Raw genomic sequence first — 20,249 nt, 5'->3', positions numbered from 1 at the left:
AGATGCCTACAAGAAGTTCAATTTCCCCCCTGACCGTGTGTATAACGTAGATGAGAGTGGACTTACTGTGGTGCAAACCAGACAGGACAAAATCATTGCATTAAAGGGGAAAAGACAGCTGGGTACTCTGACATCCGCTGAGCGAGGATCACTAATAACTGTAGTAACATGTATGAGTGCGGGTGGTTCATTTGTCCCTCCCATGTTAATTTTTCCAAGGAAAAATGAAAATGTTCAACTGATGAAATATGCACCTCCAGGTTCCATCGCAGCGTACCATCCCTCAGGCTGGATTCAACTCTCAGTATTCACTAACTGGTTTCGTCACTTCATCAGTAAAGTGAAGTCAAGCAAAGATGACCCAGTACTCCTCATACTTGATGTCCACTACAGCCACACCAGGAATATTGAGGTTATTGACCTAGCTCGGGAAGAATCTGTTGTTATAATTTCTTTGCCACCACACTCGACACATAAGCTACAACCTCTTGATAGAACATTGTTGGGCCCTCTGAAGAGATATTACAAGGAGGAGTTGAGATTGTTTCTCCGTAACCATGGGAGAAGAGCAACTCATTTTGACGTAGGAGAACTCTTTTCCAGAGCTTACCTACGTGCTCAGTCGGGCGAGATTGCTGTTAATGGATTCAAATGCACAGGGATTCATCCCCTGAATCCAAACGTTTTTAGGGATAGTGATTTCATTGGAGCTACCAACACAGCCAGTAATGACGTCTCTCTACCTCCTGATAGTGTTAATCCACAACCATCCACATCTTCGCCAACTGAAAATCCCACAGCGCCTGTACAGGAAACAACTTCACCAAGTGAAAAGTCTGCAAATGCTGTCTACACTCGCCGATCAACTCAACCCAACCATGCAGTAACACCATGGGATATATCTCCAGTTCCAACTACAAGTAATGCACAATCCAAGAGGGGAAGCAGAACCACTTCGTCAACTGTACTCACAGGAACACCTTATAAACATTCTCTACAACACTCTCTTCATGAATCAGAAAAGAAGAAGTCAAAGAAAAGCAACTCGTGCAAGAGATGTATCTTCAAAGAATCAAATCAGTGTGAAGGGGAAGGAAAAGATGAAATGGTAAAATCCAAAACGCAGCGTGGCAAGAAGCAGGAAGACATTGCAAGTACAACAAGTGAATCGACCATTGAAAGTGATGGAATCACCTCTGATCATTGTAGTGTGTGATTGGTGAAAGTGAAGGTCTGAGGAACCCAGACACTGAGTGCTTGTTCTGTGGAGAGAATTGGTCGACTGATGTTCCAGGCAGTAAGTGGACCCAGTGATTATTGTGTGAATTGTGGGCCCATGAGCTCTGTAGTGCATCAGAGGGAGATGTGTTTATTTGCGATTTTTGCAAGTAAATTTCTAGCTTTTCATTTAACTGCATAACGAATGTCGAATTAACATAAATGAACAGAACAATAAGCCTAAGTGTCAAAGTTGTGTAATCTCTAATTATGAGGGTAATGTGGAATACTGTATTCCACATTACACCCCACTTTCATTTTGTTGACATTTCGCACTTTATTCACTAATGTTTTTTTCTTCAAAAGCACATTAATTATTTCAAATATTCTGAGTGTTTTTTTGAAAAAGGAATGTGTATTGTATTTTTTTGTTGAATTTTCGTATCAAAATGTGCACAAATAAAGTAATTATAGTTCAAAACAAAAACGGTATTCCACATTTGCCGCCTCTACTCTATAGACTTGCAGTTTACATGTACGTATTTTGATAATTAGCATAAATGTCCCTTCTTTCACACAGAGTGTAGTGAGACCACAAACAAAAGAACTATCGGCCAGAAGTGTTCATGCATTTTCCCTTCCATCCCTTGAGCTCTTCCCATGTTGAAGCCTGAACACCCTACCCCTTCCTTCATGCACAAGTACAATGTACAGGGGGGGGGGGCTTCTCCGATGATGAGTGGAAGCGTCGTCACTATGTAATCAAGGGGTTCTGGGTTGCATAGGCATGCACACAGGGGGGCAAGGGGGGCATTTGCCCCCCCCCCTAATCATGGTCTTCTGCAGATTTTTTCCACGGAGGGACAGGCAGAGTATTTTTCCATGGGACATATTACCCCAATATTAGTGTTGCCCCCTCAAAAAACACCACTTGAATTTGAAATTATTGCATAAATATAAATCAAATTATACATGTGAAATATATACTTTTAGGTTGACATTATATTTCTAAGGGGGAGGTGTGGCCATACTTGCCCCCCCCCCTTTTCCAGACGTCCTACATTATTGTACCTTTACCTAGAAATTTAGTGGAGAGGAATCTTGTCACCTTTATTAAACTATTAAGTATTTTCAAGCTGATTAAAGTTCAAAGCAACCACAGAGGAAGGGGTTACAGTGGTGCAATCACAAGGGGCAATGGGGGCAAACATTGAGGTAAAAGAAAACAAGACTAGTAGAATCTAAGAGTATCAGGACAAAAGGATTCTTAAGATGAAATTAGTTTTCACGTCTTTCTTGCATTATTTCTTCCAGACGACCAAGAGCACCTGCTGGGGTTCATAGAGGGACAATTGCCCCCCTTGATATCAAATTTTATGCAAATCAAAATACATTCAGTAAAATTTTCTTGCTCGCTTCACTTGCAATCTCAGCTTTTCCTACAGTTTTGTCAAGTTCAGAGCCGTAGTTAGGAGGCAGCGGGAGTTGGCACTGGGCGCCAAATGATATAAATGAAAAAACAAATATAGAAGAGAGTGCCATGGCACTCCATGAAATTCTTTGTGCCGCATTAAATCAATATTGTTCTCAGTTTGCAAAAATTTGGATCTAAATATTTTCTTGCTCTCTTCGCTCGCAATTTTATTGTTTTCTGTAATGCATTGTAAATTACCAAAGAGAGAAGTTATAACAGGCTCTCGCTGTTAAACAGTTTTCTCTTAATTGTATAAATACAATTGTTTGGAGGAAAAGGAGTGCGGTACAATTTATTTATTCATTATGCTGCCTCTATGTTGCTGCATTATATATATATACACACAATTAAACTAAAACAGTGACTCGACTGAAATTTCATCAAGGCTTTTGCCCCCCCCCCCCTAATCAGAAGGACTGCACATGCCTATGCGGGTTTGATACCCAGTGGAAGCACATAGTGGTTCGGATCCCACTTTAAACTGTAGGTCCAGTCCCGATTAGCCTTTCTGTTCATAAAGTGAACTTAAAACAACAATTCAATCAATCAAAACAATGCACAGTGCACATGCTTCTGTGCACGTTTTTTTTTTTGCTTGTGGTCCCAAACACTGGATCTTACTAGACATAGACATTTATTAGGGATTTTCAATCTTGGAGTGTAAGTTTCAAAATGATGATAAATTTGTTTTTATAGAAAAAAATTGAAATTGTTGGATGAAAGCCTGAGAGAGAAAAGGTGTGTGTAAATGAGTGTGTGTGTGTGTGTGTGTGTGTGTGTGTCAATGAAGCACTGGATTATAAGAACCAGGAAACTATAGTGCTGACACAGGAAAAGTACAGGTTCATATGGTGCAATACTAAGAACTGTAGAGATATAGATGTTGCAGCCTCAATAGTTGCTTGTGCATCATCTGGTGTACTATGAAACCTTTCCTACTATTCACAGACAGACCCCAATGGTATCCTTGGAACATAATAACTTGATTATCTAAATTTTGATTCAGAAATGTTCTTTTTGTGGCACAATTCCCCTGATAGATGCAGAGAATGGGTATGAAAGATACAAAAGAAAATGGAAGGAAAGGAGAGAAAAAATAGATAAAGATATCCCAGCTTCAAATGTCTTTTGCTTCCAATTTAAATTTTAATTTGATTTAATTGGTTCAATTGAAATGAATAGGATTCAGTTAGACGCCCAATAAAGTTATCAGAATGAATTGGTTTCAATCGAAATCTCAACTGAAACCAATTGGAACTGCAGGACAATTTCCTATTGGTCAATTGTATCCAATTGTTAGTTTATATCTATTGAAACCAATTTTTTTCAGTAGTAGAATCAATTGGAAAATTCATTACAATTGTGTGTATACTAACCCTGCTGGATATTGCTGCTGTTTACAGTGTACAAATTCTACTGTTTTCAACTATCTTCCTGTGATCTGAAATGTTCTGAAACCCAATTGTAGGACTACTCTACGGCTACTATACTTCAATGGTAGGTGACTATGTTCAATGTGTAAAAAAGGAATGTTCAATTGGTTAAAATTGAACACAATTAATTACAATTGACCAATCGGTTCTGATAGAGAGACTAAAAACTCATATTGGCTACCAGAACCAATTGGAATAATTTCCAGCTGGGACTGAAATTAAATAGTTTTAATGGACTTTATTTTTTGGCAACTGCTTAAGATAAATTCTATTGCTGATATTGTTTAAATGTATTGAAATTGTATTGTTTGATTGATTGCTTGATTGGTGTTTTAAGTCCACTTTATGCACAGTAAGGCTAAAATTGTATTGTTTGAAGAAGATGCATATCTGCAGTATCAAAACAAGAAAATATACCACAAAACTAAAAATTCACAAAATTGCTAATGTTTCATGGATAATCGTAACAAATTTACTCATTTTTCTGTATGAAAGAAGTAAGATTTGAAAAATATGCATTCATTGGAAAATTGCGACACTTTTACAGCTACTCTGAAATGTAAGATTTAAAGTGATTGAAGTACACATAATATGCCTTTGTATTTCTACTGTTCTACAAAAGAAAAACACAAGTCAGACTTAATTGAATCCTTTATTTCAGAAACCCCCTATCGAGCACTTTTGGCGAAAATTATACTTGCACAGTTTCATATAACCCTTGCCACGGTGCAGGTACCTAGGTTTGTGGTTACAAGATCGATTTCTGCATCAAACTATGCATCTTGGCAAGATCTATATGAAACTGTGCAAGTATAGTTTGCACCAGAAGTGGTCGATAGGGGTTTCTGAAATAAACGATTCAGTTAGGTTTAATCCTCTTGGCCTATATGCCAACTCTATAGAGTTCTTCATATTTGAAAGAGATGACTATAGTATGCATGTCATCATGACCATGTAAAATGTTTCAAATATGTGTTGCTACAACATACAAACACTCTAATTGCCAAATAACTGGTACAACCAAGCAATTATTTTTTGTAATGTTATGTATTAGTAGTGTATTTATGATCTATTCTGAAATTGAAATCTATTATAAATTTACGGAATGCAATTCTAATTAATGTTTCAATATTGTTCCACACATTTTACCATATCTACACACCTGCATTGTGGCAAAATCAACCAAGTACACAAATGGAACATAGAATCCCAACATTCCAAACACATTACTAATTCCAATAGCAAGAAATACTGGATCTTTGAGCAGTGAGAAGTCCATCATTGTTGCAAGCGTCTCTCTGAAGGATTCTGGGAGACATGCGCATGAGCCACCTGAAATAGAAATATAGAAGTTGTAACATTATTACCGTTACCATATAAACTATGAAATAGCAGTGACTCAATTAGCAGTACAGTTTCAAGGGGGAAAATGTTTTAAATGTTGACATTATGAAATAATACATGCAGTAACCTAACCTAAGATGAGGAGTTACACTTACACACCATGTGTGCATTTATTTCAATATCGTCAGAATCGGCAATACTACATACAATATCAGGAAGAGTTGTAGAAAGTGGTGCAGGAACTGGCTGAACAGTATATCCACCCCCTATCCACAGGAATTGCACAAAAAAAATATGGGTGTATGCAAGAGTATGAATTTCTCCCCATGTTGCAAGTGTTTTATTATGTCTATTATTAAGCTAGACACGATACTTGAAAAATGTGATAAGAGAGAATTTTCAGAATCCCATGTATTCCTTATGGAGAAAAAAATTAACAACTTCAAATTAAAGTTGCAGCTAATCAAATGGAAGTTTTGACTTTTCTGCCGGTCAAAAGCTTCATCAAATTACCCTCTTTCCGTTGAAATATTCTTCTATGCCATCGGAAGTTTGATATTCCCAAGAGAACAAATCAAGTAATAAGTGCAATGCATTTCTCCTTGCCTTCTACGGCCATCCTGGCAGTGTTGCTAAACTTGATGGGCATAAAAGAGCTAAATTTCACATTAAATTGAGTTAAAACTTACTTTCAAGGAGCTAGATTTATGAAGGCTGGATAAAGTGCCTCCAAGGGTAATTTTAATTATAAGTGTCAAAGGGGTGGGGGTGCTGCTATTACCGTTAACTTTAAAGAAATGACAATTTATTCTAAGTTTTCTGGCTGCATCACCCATCTCAATAATCCACCGATGGTCATATGAAATTGATAATAAAGGATTCCCCAATAATGATATTATGTCATCTCCACAGCACTATAAAAAAATAGCTGGGAAGGTAAGAAGGGGTGGGGCAATGCAGACAATATAACAATATCATGTTACGTGCGAAATGTATACTCACGGCAAAAAATGGTCTATGTAGGCCGGAGCCAGTGATGGCATCACAGTGGGCACGGGGGCGGTTGCCCTAGTTCACATCCAAACGAGTGCACGAAAGAGCCAGATCTGGCCCCAAAAGAGCTAAGTTGGCAACACTGACTCGGAGGGAAGAGCCTGGCGGAAACTGTTCCACATGCTCTTAAAAGTTTCTTCTGGTTTGTTCTTAGTTGGAAGAATAATCCTGCAAGTAGTGTTCACTGGTGCTTTCTACATATTTTGATTCAAATTACTTAGATATTCTTCAAGTTCAGATTGTGTGAGAAAAGTGTGAACTCAAAAAATATATATATTTAAGAAAATCTTTGTTGCATAAAAAATACCATAGTTACTTAGCAGGGCCTCCCCGATGGTGCAGTGGTAACGTCGTTGCCTTGTAATCAAGGGGTCCCGAGTTCAATAACTGGTGGAGGCACATAGTGGTTCAGATCCCACTTTAAACTGTAGGACCAGTCCCGATTAGCCTTACTGTGCACAAAGTGGACTTAGAACACCAAATCAAACCAAAGTTACTTAGCAATTAATTCTGAGCTTTTTTGAAAATTGAGAAAACAATGACATGAATGTGTGTGTGTAGTAATTTCTTGTTGTGTCAAAGAAATTACTCTGATACACACAAGCACACAATCTAAAATGATGACACTTCATTTTGTGGATGAAAAAAAACAATTCACGTGTAAGATTTATTTGGTGCATGTGGGTTTCCTTCGCTACTTATCTATCAATTGGACAAATTTCTGAAAGAAACTTAGTGATTGAAAATCCGAAATCACCTGAATTGATTTCATAGCATTTATTTGAAGTCGGTGCTCCTGCCTACGTATGTCTACAAAACTTATTATTTCTTCATAATGCACACAATTAGAATGTTCTGCCTCTGTCCCAGTCGCACACTTCTGCAGCTAGCATTTTATTGGGAAGACGCTGACAGATAAGATCACCTACCAAAGTCTTGTATATTTTATTTCTTATAGTCCCAAATATGCATCCTATGCCCAGTGAATCTGCGTGTCCACTTTTCTTTACTCGTGTTTCTGGAGCCAACATTCTCATTGGAGAAATGCAACTATTATTTTGAGACAGGGAATATTATTTCTATTGTACACTGCATCCATAGTGCTCTTTCAATGCACCTTTTTCAGGGGGAGTTAGACACACTCAGTTTTATAAACCAACTATAACTATATAATACAATAGTTAATTTTAAACTAGAAGTAAAACAAAGCCTACCTGACTTTTCAACATCAACAGTTACTGGAACATGCATTTGCAGCCCAGATTTTGGAATGGACATGATGCTGTGTCTAGGAATTGACATCACGCTTTGTCTGTAGCTGGCCAAAGACTTCTGCGATTGGTATTCAGGCAAATTGACAACACTACCCGAATAAAATATATCTTTTCTGCTCAAAGGTCGCACCATCTCCTTCCTATCCTTTGGAATGCTTGACTTTGATGTGAAACTCATACTTTCAAAATCAACCTTTAAAAAAAAGATAGATTTCAGTTACATTTGTAGTTGTCTTGACACAACAATATTAAGATATATATATTCTCTTATTTCTTGTTATAGTATCTGCACACTGCACAAATCTTTTGATCTGGCTCTGGAACATTTGTTATACATTTGACACAAAACATGTCCCATTTCACCAATTCATAAAGACTCATAGAAAATGGAAGATAATGACTGAAAGATCATTAAAACTATTGGTTTCTTTAATTTACCAAATTGCAAGTCATTTTAACCCTCAAGTACCATGGGCGTTGATAATCACACAACTACTATGGAGGGGTCTGTCAGACCACTGTTTTGATTTTCAACTGTGAACTAGCTGTTTTTTATTTTCAATTTCTGATGTTTTTCCTTTGGCTTGACATGGTTACAGAAGAATATTGTAAAGCAGTTTTTAATAATTATAGTTGAACGTAACATAATTTATACAAAGAGGAAGAAGAAGAAAATCAGTCAAAAATTGCAACAACGGTCCCTTCACTTTTAAGAAGTTACAATTTCTTAAAATTTCTACATTTTTATGTTGAACTATAGTTCAAAGTAATATGTAATATTTTGTTGAAATTGAAAATCACATTTAAAACACAACATAACAAAAAACACCTGTAACTACAATGGTAGGTCTGTCAGACCACTTGCCAAAAATAGAATTCAATAAGATTTGAACAAACAAGGGCAATACTTTGTGACATTGACAGCATGTAGCCAGCACCCCCAACTGAAAGGCATGGAGAAGGGTCCACTTGTGGTTGGAGGGGTGCAAGAAATAAAGTAAAAGAGAAATTCAGTGCAGTCTGAGAGACCGTCCATAGTAGTTACGGGTTAAAAATGTAATTCGTAACATTACACACACAACACCCCATTTTTTCTGCTGATTGTTTACCTTACTGTTCTTAAAAGTAAACAATTACCTAAGAATTGTGCAGTACATTTTAATCGGGCAGTTTTAAGGATATATTGACAACTGTTATTTAGTAGCTCGAACTGACAGTGTATTGAAATGAAGATCAATACCAAAATTTGTATACATTGTACAGAGATATTTATGTTGCAATATATGGTACAGGTTTATACAAAGCACAGATTCAAAGTAAAATGAGAAAGAGTGGAAACTAGGATAAGCATATGTTTGACAAGATTGCAGCTGACATTATATGACAACAATGATGGACTAAATTCAAGACTGGAATCTTTCAGTGTGACAATGCAACACCTCGCGTGAATAGATGAATAGAAAGATATTTATTCACTGTTATAATATGTACATTCATGGTTTTGCATCCAATATTTTGAATTTCTTATTTCTCTCAATACATTTGTTACATCAGTAAGCACACCTCCTGATGGCATTTATGCCATTGATTTATGATCAGGAGATCCTGTGTTTGATCCCAGGTAGAAACATGTTTCACAGTGGTTCAGGGCCTACTTTAAACTCTAGGTTGAGTACCGATTAGCTTATCTGAACTAACTAATTAGTTAATGAAGTTAATAACTAATTTTATTTTTACTATTAAATTGTAAAGACTGCAAAAGTGTTATGCGATGACTAAAATGCAATATATGAAAGTGCAGAGAACTGATAACAAGAGGTTTTGTGTGTTTTCTGTCATAATGTTTATTTTGCAGTTTTTGGTAAAAAATTATTACAACGTAAATGCACACATTTTGTGATAATATGCACATATTGACTAGCCTATGTATGTGTGGCTAAGAGATTAGCATATTTAAGGAAAATACTACAAAACAAATGATATATTCTTATTTGTTCACTCTTTATGCCTTCTGTACTGAAAAAATAAGAAATATTTCCAAATATTTTGTGACCATGCACATACTTTAAAATTTCATTAATAAAAAAAATTCAAGACATTTCAAGATATTATTTGTAAAATTTGTGGTGTAGATACAGCAATAACTGCAGAAATCTCTCCCCAAGTTCATCAGATATAATGAAAAAACAAGGAAAACTATTACCTATTATTATCTATAGGTGATGGACTAGACTACCTAAAACTGGCCTTTGAACTATTGTAGAAGCCAACAGGCTTGAAGCGAGGGGTTGGGGAACTAGAAACAGAAAAAAAACTGCTGCTTGCATTCCTTTTGGGGCAGTCTCTACCTACCCAACTGGTAAAGCTGTAGAAAAGCAAGCAGGGGGGCTATTTCTAGTCTGCATAGATGCACCAAGAGATGAAAAAGTCGTGAAAAAAAGGAATGCCACATATGAGCTGCGACTTTGATAATAGAATAAATATTTCAATTGAAAACTTATGAAAGTTGAATCGTGGTCTATCACTGCTAGACTCATCACCCCTCAATACATGGCACTGATAGTAGTTGTTTTCTTCCAGTATGGCACCAGGCACGTCACCTGATAATGTTCAGATGAGCACATGAACACTCATGTATATGTCTTAAATTATGTACATATTAAATGCACACACACAAAATATTATGTTTAATGTACGAATGTGTGTACACAATTTACTCTGACACGACTTCTTTCATGTCTGATAACTCCTCTAGATATTTGGTAACACTGACTCCCACGGTGTTCCACGGAGGGAGTTGAACACAATTGCTGTTCATGTTGCATAGAGATGACAGCTAAGGGGCCACATTATCCCAAGATGTTCACTTTGCTGTGTGAACACTGATGCAAGAGTAAGTGCTTCTTACATTCAGTACCAGAGTGCAGCATATACAAGGCATGTCTAGGGGGACTCGAAAATGGCTGTGCTACATAGTTGCAAACTTTAGCGAGAATTTACTAAACCTGGCAGATTTTAAGGGGGGAGAGGAACAATTTCCCTTAGGTCTTTCTTGTATTACTTCAAATACAGCTTAATTTTGGGGGGAAATTGTTGAAAATAAATTGAACTGTAATTCTCACTTTTTCAATTGAAGATGAAGTTACAAGGTAGAGGAGTAAATCTGCATTCAGTTCAAAAACGTTGTTGTAAACACTAGTATGCGAACCGCACATGACACCGCTGTTTGGTACTATCATGCTGGTATGATTTTCATACACATGGTTGTTTTCTGAATTCCAAAATAAAAGTATTATATATGCTTCCATACTCACGGGCTGAGGTAGAATTTTTAGATGGGGGAGTTTGAGCTTCAGGACTATCTGGGAGGGGATGCTACAGTGCTTAACATGGTGACAATGAAACTGCTGGGGTGATGTTTTTCATAAATTTTCCTATCAGGAGATACCATTCCCTGCATGTTCGAGCACAACTCATATTATTTGAGTTGACTATATTTATGTTGACTTTGAATTCCATAAATTCATAAGATTATGATGGATTGATTATCAAAAAAATTAAACATAAATTTTTCTTCCATTATCTTAATGCACATTCCTATAAAATGATAGAAGGCTAAAATTATATATGCATCTTCTTGCTTTAATGTCAGCATTTTAATGTAAATATTTAGTATGTGCATTGAATTAAAAATAAATAATTAAATGTAATTTGTTTTACGTTTACAATCTTACTTCATTAAAACTTGCAGGAAGGAGGTAATCTTGACATAAGTGTAAGAAATTGTTTAAAATTAACTAGTTTAGAAACTATGAAGATTGAAAATTATATATGAAAAAATCTGGAGTTTTACATTACTTGCCAGTCTGTTTGATGTATATCTTCTTATTGGGACCAAAACTGTCTTAAGATCTAACAGAACTATGACTGGCATTACATTGCTAAATTCAGGACTAATCATGTTATTTGCAAGAATATAACCTAATTTTCGACCAATGATAAATAGAATCACTGTAACTGGCATATGCATATCTTGGAGACATATTTATATATTTGGTTCACTTGAAACTATTTTATCCATTTATCACACAATAATTTGATATTGTTATTCCATATCTTACTTTCTGGGTAAATTGATAACTATATCAGGAACATGTTAGTTTTGTAGAAAAAAAATTAAAGTATTTTGTAATAGGTTTTTCTTTTGGAGCACATTTTCCAACTCTGGTAAAAGCATTGGTATTTTAGAAGAAAATATTTGCTTTAAGATTAACACACTGTAAATTATCTCTAAAAGATACATTTTTAGATACGAGTTTTAGAAGTAATATTTAGAATCTGTACATAGATATGTTTATGTAGACTTTTCTGAAAGTAGGCCAAAAATACTTACATCTGTTCTTGACCAGTTATCCTCACAGTTATTATTTCTGCTTCCATGGACAGACATATTAGACAGTCGAAGGTGAAAGGGTCCTTTCTTCGCTTCTCCGTTTCCCGTGAGGTTTGAGCGGCTTACTTTTATTGTACCTAAAGATGGACGGTATCCAGGCCTCTTCATTCGATCGAAAGATGGCACCGAACCATTTTTACGGAGACCTGGGGCTGTGCTGGAAAAAGTTGGTTGGGATGCATTTCTTGGTAAGTGTCCACCAACCAATCGACTTGGTTCTATCCCGTTTTCTTCTTTCTTGTTTGCTTCCTTGTTTTCTTCATTCTTGTCCCCATCTTCCTTCTCGCTACCAGGTGATTCTTTCTCTATTATAGTTTTCTTTTCTTCTTCACTCATTTCCTTATTCTTCTCGTTCTGCTCTGCAACTTGATCTTTCTCCTTTTTCTTCTTCTCTTCATTTTCGTGATGTTCCTCCTCTTCTACCACATCCTCTATTTTAGATGTCTGTTTCTCGCTGGACTTTAGCTCCCCGCTACCATTGCTGGAACCTCCACTGGAGCCACTGTGGTCTGGAACTTTGACTTCGGTAATTGTGGGCAAGGTTGGCACTGTAGGGACAGGTGTTAACGGAGTTCCCGGAACCAGCTGGTCTAGGTTGAAACTGGAATGCACTCCTGGATCAGCATTTATAGGCACCTTCTGTCTCTTCTCTGTCGTCCCGTCTGGAAGTTTGACCACGAAGTAAGAACCCCCGATGGACCCTCGTTCCATCTGGAACCTCTTCTCTTCTGCCATGCGTTGCAAAAGAGGCTTGCCTTGATTTTTGTCTGGATACATCAGCGGCCTCATCAAAGCTCCAAACACCTGCAGATGAAATACGATCTCCATGTTATTTTATTTCCTACGCTCCTTCTTTGCAGATTCATGCAAACTGTAAAAAGAACAAAAGAGATATAGTGTCTGCAAATATGCTTCTGTCAATCACTCTAATAAATAGATGGCAAATTAGAGGACATGTCATCGGTACTTTCTACACAGATCCTTTTATGTAAATTTGTTCCTGGTGTGCCGAGTATGAGCATCTATTTGATCCATAAAACTTCTTTCAAATGAAAACTTGGAATAATCTTGGAGGGTGAAAGGAAAGTAATTATAAATCCCCATTGTTTTGATGCCATTTATGTACTTATGTATTTCAATTATTATTTTGATAGTTTGAGCTTATTTTAAGAATAAATAAATACAAATTTCTATTTAATATATAGTTTTAAATGTGAAATGAAGTTATAAACCACTTTTTCTTTTACCCTCTCTCTCTCTTTCTGTCTCTTTATTTCTTAAAAATGATAACTATATTTTCCAAATTGTATAAATGTTTTCATACACGGTGCATTGATTGCTTGGGTCACAGTCTTGCCTCCAAAGGTTCTGACGTTAAGTCCTGGCGAGTACAGATTGAACAAGATAAGAATGCCTCTGCCGCACTGTAGTGGAATTTTCAACCACGAGAGAGCCAAGAGCATTAGCAATGCAATCAGGTGCTTACATTGTTCCCATGCTCCTGTGTAGACAAATTGTGCAACACTGTCAAAAGGCACAAGAGATGGGGAAGAGAGAGGAGAAAACAAATGGCTGTGCACTTAAGTTCATGAGTTTGCAAGAGGCATTCTTAAGCTGAAAATGGGTGTTCCATTGTGTTCGTCTTCTATATTTACGTAATCATCGTTTATCCTCATTGCCCTGAAGTGGTAGAAAGGTGAGATTTAATCAGTGACACTGCCACATGATGGCAGAGGGTCAGTCGTCCTACCACATCTTCTCCTCTCACAAAAAAATAAACTAAATAAACAAATGCTCCTTTAGAATAGATATGAATTTTTTGTATAGTACATATTAAATATGAATTCTCTCCATCCAAAAATTATCCTGCCTCGTCTCTGGTCTTTGACCTCCCCCCTCCCCTCACACACAATTCTTTTTGTGTTGAAATCTCTGGGTTAAATAAACAAAACCAGAAATTATTGTGTGAAAGCATTCTGCATAAAGTACATTCATGAAACCCCCCACCCCTAATCGGGGGCATCTTTCCATTTCCTTAATTGCACATTTTAACTATGAACTTATTTTAGGGATATATATCCCTTATGCATTTAAATAGCTTCCCTCATTAAATTTTCAAATTAAGGATTTATTTACTGCATTATTTCATTTTAGAAAAGTATTAACTTGTGGGGTTCCAAAAATGTTATACAAGCATATTCAAATTTGACTTCATTTTCATTGGTGATATGTATGTTTTTCACTTGTATACATTGAGTAAGAAGCTATGGACCATGTACTAACGGCACATACCTAAAGGAACCTTATTAAAAGAGAATTAGTGAAAGTCATATGCTGCAATTGTATGGAAGTATCTTCATGACACTGTCATCATCAGGTAAAAAAAGCAGATCCTAAGGAAGTAAATAAGATCATGAATTACCAAACACCATTGGCATGGCTCGGCAAGGGTTAACCATGTCTTGGTCCCTTCTGTTCAAATTATACTGCTCTACAATCAATTCTTTTACACAAACAAAGGTGGCCATTTTTAAGAGATTTTGAGATGATGAATAATAAGAAAATGATATTCTTTTCTGATTTACTCTTGTTTTTGAGTTACAATGGGAAATGTAACTGAAACCACATCATGTGCATTACAATGCATTAAAAATGCATCTCATCAGAAGTTTTGATCAAAGATTAACCAAGAAAAAATATACACACAACTGTAACATTTATATACTTGAAGTGCATAAATTGATGCATTTTCTTGCCTGTGCATTATCACAATCTGATTTATGGATTTTTTTAAAAAAATCAAATCGTTTCTCTCAAAATTAACTTCATGTCAAAATATTAATAAAATATCAATACAATTGAACATGTTGAATACACACACACACACATTGTAAGCAAAAAGATCTGGGACAACCTTAATGGCTTAATTTCATCTATTGCAACTTCTGGACGGAAGGAATTCATTTTTTTCTGATTTGAAAATTAAATTCAAATATTTTATTCCTTTACACACAAACAGATAATGTTTCGAACTTTTCATTAAAATTTGTTTACTTACAATGTAGTACAATCGCTTCAATCCAATGAAAAAGGAAAAGTGGTAACAGTCTACCTAGTTGTGCCATAAGTTCTGATACACATGCCAGGAAATAGAAATAAATCGCAGTACACGTAGATTGACAACTGAAAGGTCGAGGAGCTTTATTGTGCCTCTCAGATGTAAGTAATACAACATTCACTCGAAATGGCCACCTTTTGCCTCGACACAAGCCCGAAGTCTGTCTGGCCATGCATCTATTGGGGCACGGATCACCTCCATCGGAATTTCGGCGGCTGCTTTCGTCAAGTTCCGTTTCAGACTTTCCAAATTAGGGTGGCGCTTTTGACAGACCTTGCCTTCCAACACAGACCAGAGTTTGTAGTCAAAGGTTCAAAGCAGGACTGCTCGAGGGCCAATCAGCATTGTTCCTGAGCTGGGTGGTCTTCGCTTTGTGTGCCGGGGCCGAGTCTTGTTGAAGCGTCTCCAATTCTCTACATGGAACAAGGTTTCGTTGAGGGGCTTCACCACAGACTCTAAGATGGTATCTTGATACACTTTTGCAGTGGTTTTAACCCCTTTCTCGCAAAAGTGCAGCTGTGTGACGCCTTCAAAGCTAACGCCCCACCACACCATGATGGATGCCAGGGGTGCCCCCCCCCCCAAGGCCAATGGCGCAATCCCCCCAAAATCATGTCATGCGCCCCCCCCCCAAATTATATTATTCGCGCACTCAAACCATATAGTAATCCCCACAAAGTAAAGCTCAGGGAGATAATATAATACGCTCTTTCAAATAACTCACCCCCCACACCGTTTTCTTGGGGTAAATATAATTATTTTAGTAACCCATAACAATAATTACGTGGATTTTATCTTCAGTGCAAATTTAACTTGTTAAAGTAATTTTTCTGTGACGTGAAGTTAGAAATGCGTATTCGATTTATTTTTGTTCCAAATGATGCACCTGCTTTAAATTAAGCAGTATACCAACACTAAGCATTAAGTGATGTTACTAATGAATATGGAGAATTATGTCTTGTAATGCACCTATAGTATGAAACTTCACATTCACCTCAGCAAAGCGCCATATATATCCATCTCTATCTTTGCAGGCTTTCAAGAATACAAATTTAATGAAGTGTCAATACTTTCTTAGGATCCCGAGATAATTAATTAGTCATTTCCAGCTTCTTTTTTGGCACGTTCGGGGTCTAAACGTCGCTAAATACAGTCTTCAAAATTTAATGTTCGAACTCTCTCTTCACTACAGAAATCCCTTGACAATCTAAGATTTAACACTTTATCAAAAGCTTTCTATCTCCCCCTTTAAATTTAATACTCAATCCTACCACCAAAATTTCCATGCCAATTTTAGACTTACTGTTGATATTGAAGAGTGGATATTGCTTCCTCCAAAAAAATAATTCTCAGTCTCCACACAAGAATTTCCGCAACAGTCTAAGACAATAGTAATGTCTAAGAATTTGATACTCCTCCTTAATTTAATGCTCAATCCCCCTCTTACTAAAATACCCGCCATAATCTAAGACCTAGAGTTGGCTACTGTCCCCCCACAACATTTAATTCAGAATCCCCCAGAACCCACGTGTAAAATAAGGCCCAATATTTTGGAGGTGGATATTTCTCCCACCCCCTCTCTTCGATAACACCCTTAAACACTTCCTTTTCTTTATCTAGTGGATTAAATATTGTGCATTTAAGGTGTAAAATTTTAACATATATTTTGGAAAAATATATAAATGTTGTAGATGGCGCAGCCTGCGCCATAATCCATCCCTGTGGGCACCCCTGATGGATGCAGGATGATGGAAACGCTTCTTCTTCTGCTTAGCTTCTTGAGCACTCCGAGCATACACACGATAATTCTGGCGGTTATAGGATTATTCTACGTCAAAAATTTTCTCGTCCGTAAAAATAATTCTTCTGTGGCCCTTTCGACCATGCCAACCGGCGCAAGAGTGCCTTTGCTTCCCGCTGTCTCTTACGCTGTAGGTCTGCTGTGAGGAAGTGCTCAGTTGTTCGTCGATAACATTTGAGTCTAAGGTCTTCGTTAATGATGCGGCACATTGTTCTTGTCGACACATTCATCTGCTTTGCAAGAATAGACTTCTTGCGACATGGATTCCGTCGAATTCGCTCCTTGACGGCTTGGTGTTCGCACTGACCTTCTAACATGGTCAGCAATTCCACTGATCTCAGCAAACCTTTTGATGGTGCGATAACCAAATAATCTCTTATGCCCAGATGTTTTAGGTCCTTAAAAATCTCAGAGGGCGTCTTCTTTGCCTTGTACAGTCACGGACACTGCCGGCTTGTAATGAATACATTAACTTTCAATGGAATCGTTAAAAGCCGGCAGTGTCCGTGACTGTACAAGGCAACCACTGCTGCACGCTTCTGTTCGATGTCCATTTTACACACTTTCCTAGCTCTTACTGACTACCCCCAACTTGAACAGGCAACACCTGTGTTTCTACGTGTGTTTTACCATCTTGCCACTAGATCGTGCTGGGTTTCCAATGCCAGCAGACAGGCGATCACTTTGTATCAGAACTTATGGCACGACTGGATATTTGTAACACAAATTTTGAATTAAATATCATAATTAAATGTAAGTAAGTCCTAGACTGATTTTACACTGTAGGTCCAGTCTCGATTAGCCTATCTGAGCATAAAGTGAGCTTAAAACAAACTCTTCAATACATCCCTTATGGTAGCTGATAAAGACTGGACAACTATTTCACCAGCTAATATTTTTTTAAACTAGGAAAGAGTCCATAAGGTAATACAGGGTGTTCCATTTACAACGCAACCCGGAGATGGGAATAGTACAACTTTTGAACCGGAACTGGTACACATTTAATCCTTATACCAAATTGAAGCCTTGTTCATGCATATATTTTTAAACCGGAGAACAATGATTGGATTTCATTAGTGTCCACCCAGTGTTACCAGATGTAACGGGAAGTGTAAATGAATTTCTTTACAAAGCATGAAAAATGGCACATAACACACATGTACGGACATGCCGTCGGTAATTTTCAGTTTGGTTAGGTGGATTAGCTCCGCATCTATGGCAGTGAAAAAAGAAACGTTTATTTCTACCGATAGCCAATCGGATGAGGCGTCTTTAAGGGGGAACTAGGGAAATCGTTGTTTTTAGAAATTAAGGCTATGCATTGGCAACACTGCTTGGTGTTTCAGTACCACAAAAGGTGTGTTTCGAAACTGTATACACAGGGACGTCGTTAGGGGGGGGGGCACGCGGGAGCACTGGCCCCGGCAAACGTCCACGTGGCCCCGGGAAACTGTTCTGTATTTGCTGGAAATTTTATTTTCATGACAAATATTGCAACATAATTCTTCAGTAAATTTTGCTTGCAGTTTGCAACACTTCTTCAATTTTCAATAGCACTAACCCAAGCAAGGCATTTCATTCTTATTTCCCTGTTTCTTGCTTGTTGAACACAACACATGTATTGGGAGGGGATCCAGTTAATGGTTTTGTGGTCCGCCCCGGTCAGGGAAGTCTGAGACCTATTGAAAATGTACCTTTCCTCCCTGCTGCACACCAGATCCAGGATCCCCCAAAAATCCGCACTTGCTCTTTATCTGGCCCTGCACTGGCTCCATGGGCGCCGAAAGGACGACACAAACAGGAAGATTTAGCTATGAGTGGCTAGAACTTTCTGCGTTAATTATTTTATGGTTCAGAAAAGATATCCCCATGCGTTTCAAATTCCAAGAACAGAATTCTATTGCTTGTCCCTTTTTCGGCGCGGGAATGAATGACATAGCAGTTCTTCTCACATGCACTCAACCCTCCTGCTAATAACCTGCCCTGCAAGGAGGGAAAGGCCACTTTCTGAAAATTCGGAGAAACATCGAAGCGGTCGGTTCATCTGTTGATTTGGTGGTCAGTTGAGGCCTGCGAAGAGTTCTTTCATTCTGTTGCGCGTGGTCATCACATCGAGTCCCAAAGTTTCGAGAGCAGAATTTGCTTCCATATCGCTTTCAAGTACTTCCCAAATTGTCCTCACGATGTTGGAACATCACAGAAATTTTGGAACTAATACAAGCAAGCACATACCCAGGGAAGGGGCTCGGGGGCTGCAGTCCTTTCCAGAAATCCTACAAATATCTGATTTTAATAATGTGTAGTAGTAATTAAATTTACTTCATTAACAGGATTAAACATCTTGTATATGGTAAGTTGCAATATATCAAGAAATTCATCTTCAGCGCATTTACTCCTCCCCCCAACCTTTTCGTCTTTAGATGGCGGCTGCCGATAAGGGATAAGCCCCTTCCGAAACCAAATTCTGGCTACCGGACTGACCACCAGGGATCGAACCTTGAACCTTTCGATTGATTGATTAATTGAACTGGTGTTTTAAGTCCACTGTATGCACAGCAAGGCTAATCGGAACTGGACCTACAGTATAAAGTGAGATCCGAACAACTATGTGCCTCCATCGGGAATCGAACCCGGCCAGGTTGTTGAACCTGCCGAACCAAAGACGAGAGCGTAATTATTTGGCGTGTGGGAACTTTGTCTTATCCAGTGCCATCATGTATTCAGTTTTCCACACACAAATAACATTATTTTTAAGAAATTAGACGTGTGCATATAATTTCTTATCGTCATCATTTCCCAAGTGAACAATCGGATGCCATAGAAGACTCGGGCGTGCCCTTGAACTAAGAGATACCGGATTCGATTCCGGTATGAACTGTATACATGACATGCCTAGCTTGAACTCATTGCGCACACGTTTCATATTTGCACTGTTGCCAATACTTGTAAACCTGGTTCCAGCGCTTTATATCTAAAACCACGGAAAGGGTTTTATCTACTTCTCAATTTTTTTCTAGCAAATTTACAAATCTAAAGACTAATAACATTGATCTTGGTGTATAAGCCATTAAGCTAATGAGT

At 37.6% G+C, this 20,249-nt stretch overlaps 1 protein-coding gene across 2 annotated transcripts in view; it reads right to left on the bottom strand.

Moving 5' to 3' along the window:
* Nucleotides 1-20,249, bottom strand: part of LOC145989807 (uncharacterized) — a 227,097-nt gene that overhangs the window by 18,312 nt on the left and 188,536 nt on the right. For both annotated transcript variants that reach the window (XM_083125168.1, XM_083125167.1), the window contains exons 5-7: nucleotides 12,190-13,053; nucleotides 7,737-7,989; nucleotides 5,288-5,457 (exon numbers count right to left, since the gene is read on the bottom strand). In XM_083125168.1, the coding sequence (XP_082981294.1) occupies nucleotides 5,288-5,457; nucleotides 7,737-7,989; nucleotides 12,190-13,053 (1,287 nt within the window). The remainder of the gene's footprint in view (nucleotides 1-5,287; nucleotides 5,458-7,736; nucleotides 7,990-12,189; nucleotides 13,054-20,249) is intronic.

The sequence above is a fragment of the Lepisma saccharinum genome, chromosome 7 (assembly GCF_977018435.1).
Source record: "Lepisma saccharinum chromosome 7, izLepSacc3.1, whole genome shotgun sequence".
In the NCBI taxonomy this organism is placed as follows: Eukaryota; Metazoa; Arthropoda; class Insecta; order Zygentoma; family Lepismatidae; genus Lepisma; species Lepisma saccharinum.
This window is presented reverse-complemented; position numbering and strand designations above follow the sequence as displayed.